Raw genomic sequence first — 2,042 nt, 5'->3', positions numbered from 1 at the left:
GTGTCTTGCCATTACATCATAAACCTGACAGTACTGTCAATGTCATGAATAACATCATTGCCATGCCAAGATGCATCATGTGGCACTGCACTGCATGGGCAATGGCTCAGTCAGCTGCTGCCAGTCATGCTGGAGAGGCAGATGTTACAGAGGCAGAAGACTTCAGACGTCATGCATGATGGTGGTATGTTGTGTGAGGAGCATATGTTGCACTTCAGGGATTGTGGAAGCGATGAAGAATCAGACGTTGTCTTGCCTTGCTTGCTGGTTGCTCACCATGTCGGCCCTCCATCACTGCTCCCCGTGATCTGTTGTTGTCCCTGAATGCTCTCTTTGTTCTCATTGTCTGAGGATATCTCCTGCTCTGGTATCTCATTGTCTTGCAAGGCCTCCCCCCTCCGCATTGTGATGTGCAGAACACAGCACACAACAACAATGCGCCCAACACTGTCTGGTGCGTACTGTAGGGCTCCACCTGATCTATTGAGGCAACGGAAGCACATCTTCAGCATGTTGATGGCCTGCTCGCTGGTAGTTCGGATGAAGCTGTGGCAGGCGTTGTAGTGCCCTTCTGCATAGCTGCTGGGGTTCCTCACCGGCGTTAGAAGCCATGTCAGCAAGGGGTAGCCCTTGTCCCCAAGAGTCCACCCCGAAGGTGAGTGGGGGCAGTGAACAGCAACGGCACCTGGGACTGGCACAGGATGAAGGAGTCATGTCAGCTACCTGGGAAGTGGGCACACACTTGCAGGAAGCACTTTCTGTGATCACAAGCTAGCTGCACGTTGAGCAAATGAAAGCCCTTTCTGTTCGTGTATGGAGCTGATTGTTCCTTCGGAGTCTTGATGGCCACATGCGTGCAGTCAATGACCCCTTGCACCTGTAGGAATCCTGCAATGGCCCCAAAACCAACAGCCATCTCAGCCTGACTGTCAGCGTCCGTCCTGAAGTGCACATAGTCACCAGCCCTCCTGTACAAAGCATCGGTAACCTCCTTGATCCAGCAATGTACTGCTGATTGCGAGACCCCACACAAGTCGCCGGTGGAACCCTGGAATGATCCAGAGGCGTAGAAGTTTAGGGCCGCCGTCACTTTGAGGGCCGCAGGCATAGGCTGACCATCAAAACCCAGTAGCTGCAGGTAAGTGTTCAACATTGTGCAGAGATGTGTGATGGCCTCTCTGCTCATCCGCAGTCATCTCTGACACTGGCGTTCAGACATCTGCAAGTAAGTCATCCGAGTCCTCTTGACCCACTGGCATCTCTGAGCTATTCTGTGCCTTGGTGGCTGCAGCTGCTCGCATCTGGGAGCTTCCACGTGGGCTGCACCTGCCTGTTGATCCCGCCTCATCACGGCACGAGGATCCAGAAAGACAGGGTGGACCATCCTTATCTAATGCTCCAGGTAAACTCGGTTCCTTCACAGGCCAATGGCACATATATGGGCAGAGTAGTGTTAATTGGTGCCTCAGTTGTGTTGCAGCATGAGCTGTATGGGACAGCATGATGTTGCCTGCAGTACCTTTAAGTAAGTGTGAGCTAGCCTGACCACCATTATTCGAGGTGCCTGCAGTGGGATTACCAGCAACTGGAACATATATAGTCTCACATTTGTGCCCTCCCACCCATAAAAGTGGTTCATCCATTTCCAGTGTTGCTGCACTACGCGCCACAACATCAGTGCCCGAATGCAAGGTGACCCCCCCCTCCCGTCCCCGCACCCATCCATGAATGGGTGCAGAGTGACCCTCTTCATGAAACAAGGGTGCAGGATTCCCACCACCCACAACATACAGGCAAAGTTCTGATCCCCCCTCTGTCCCACCTCCACGGCCAACAATATGGATGCAGAGTTTGGACCCCTTCTCTCTGCCCCCTCCTCCACACCCAACCACATGGATGCAGAGTTCTGAACCCCCTCTCTCCCACCCCTCCTCCCCCACCGCCAACAACATGGATGTGGAGTTCCGACCCCCTCTCTCCCCCCCCACTCTACCGGCAACAACATGGATGTGGAGTTCCGACCCCCTCTCTCCCCCCCCACT

The 2,042-nt window shown here is 54.0% G+C and overlaps 1 protein-coding gene across 1 annotated transcript; it reads right to left on the bottom strand.

Annotated features, from left to right (window-relative positions):
- Window positions 1-272: 272 nt before the first annotated feature.
- Window positions 273-1,153, bottom strand: LOC137365267 (putative nuclease HARBI1). Its single transcript, XM_068028047.1, has 2 exons — window positions 724-1,153; window positions 273-691 (listed from the first exon to the last, which is right to left on the bottom strand). The coding sequence occupies exons 1-2, from the start codon at window positions 1,151-1,153 to the stop codon at window positions 273-275; spliced, it is 849 nt and encodes a 282-aa protein (XP_067884148.1).
- Window positions 1,154-2,042: the final 889 nt, after the last annotated feature.

Source organism: Heterodontus francisci, chromosome 1 (assembly GCF_036365525.1).
Source record: "Heterodontus francisci isolate sHetFra1 chromosome 1, sHetFra1.hap1, whole genome shotgun sequence".
NCBI classification, from domain to species: domain Eukaryota; kingdom Metazoa; phylum Chordata; class Chondrichthyes; order Heterodontiformes; family Heterodontidae; genus Heterodontus; species Heterodontus francisci.
The sequence above is the reverse complement of the archived record's forward strand: the minus strand, read 5'-3'. Positions and strand labels throughout refer to the sequence as shown.

Bases quoted from the DNA above. Each gene is read 5' to 3' on its own strand.
- LOC137365267 (XM_068028047.1), bottom strand. From the start codon at position 1,153: ATGTTGAACACTTACCTGCAGCTACTGGGTTTTGATGGTCAGCCTATG. The intron at 692-723 runs GTAGCTGACATG...ATCCTGTGCCAG, and splicing joins AGTGTGTGCCCACTTCCCAG to TCCCAGGTGCCGTTGCTGTT.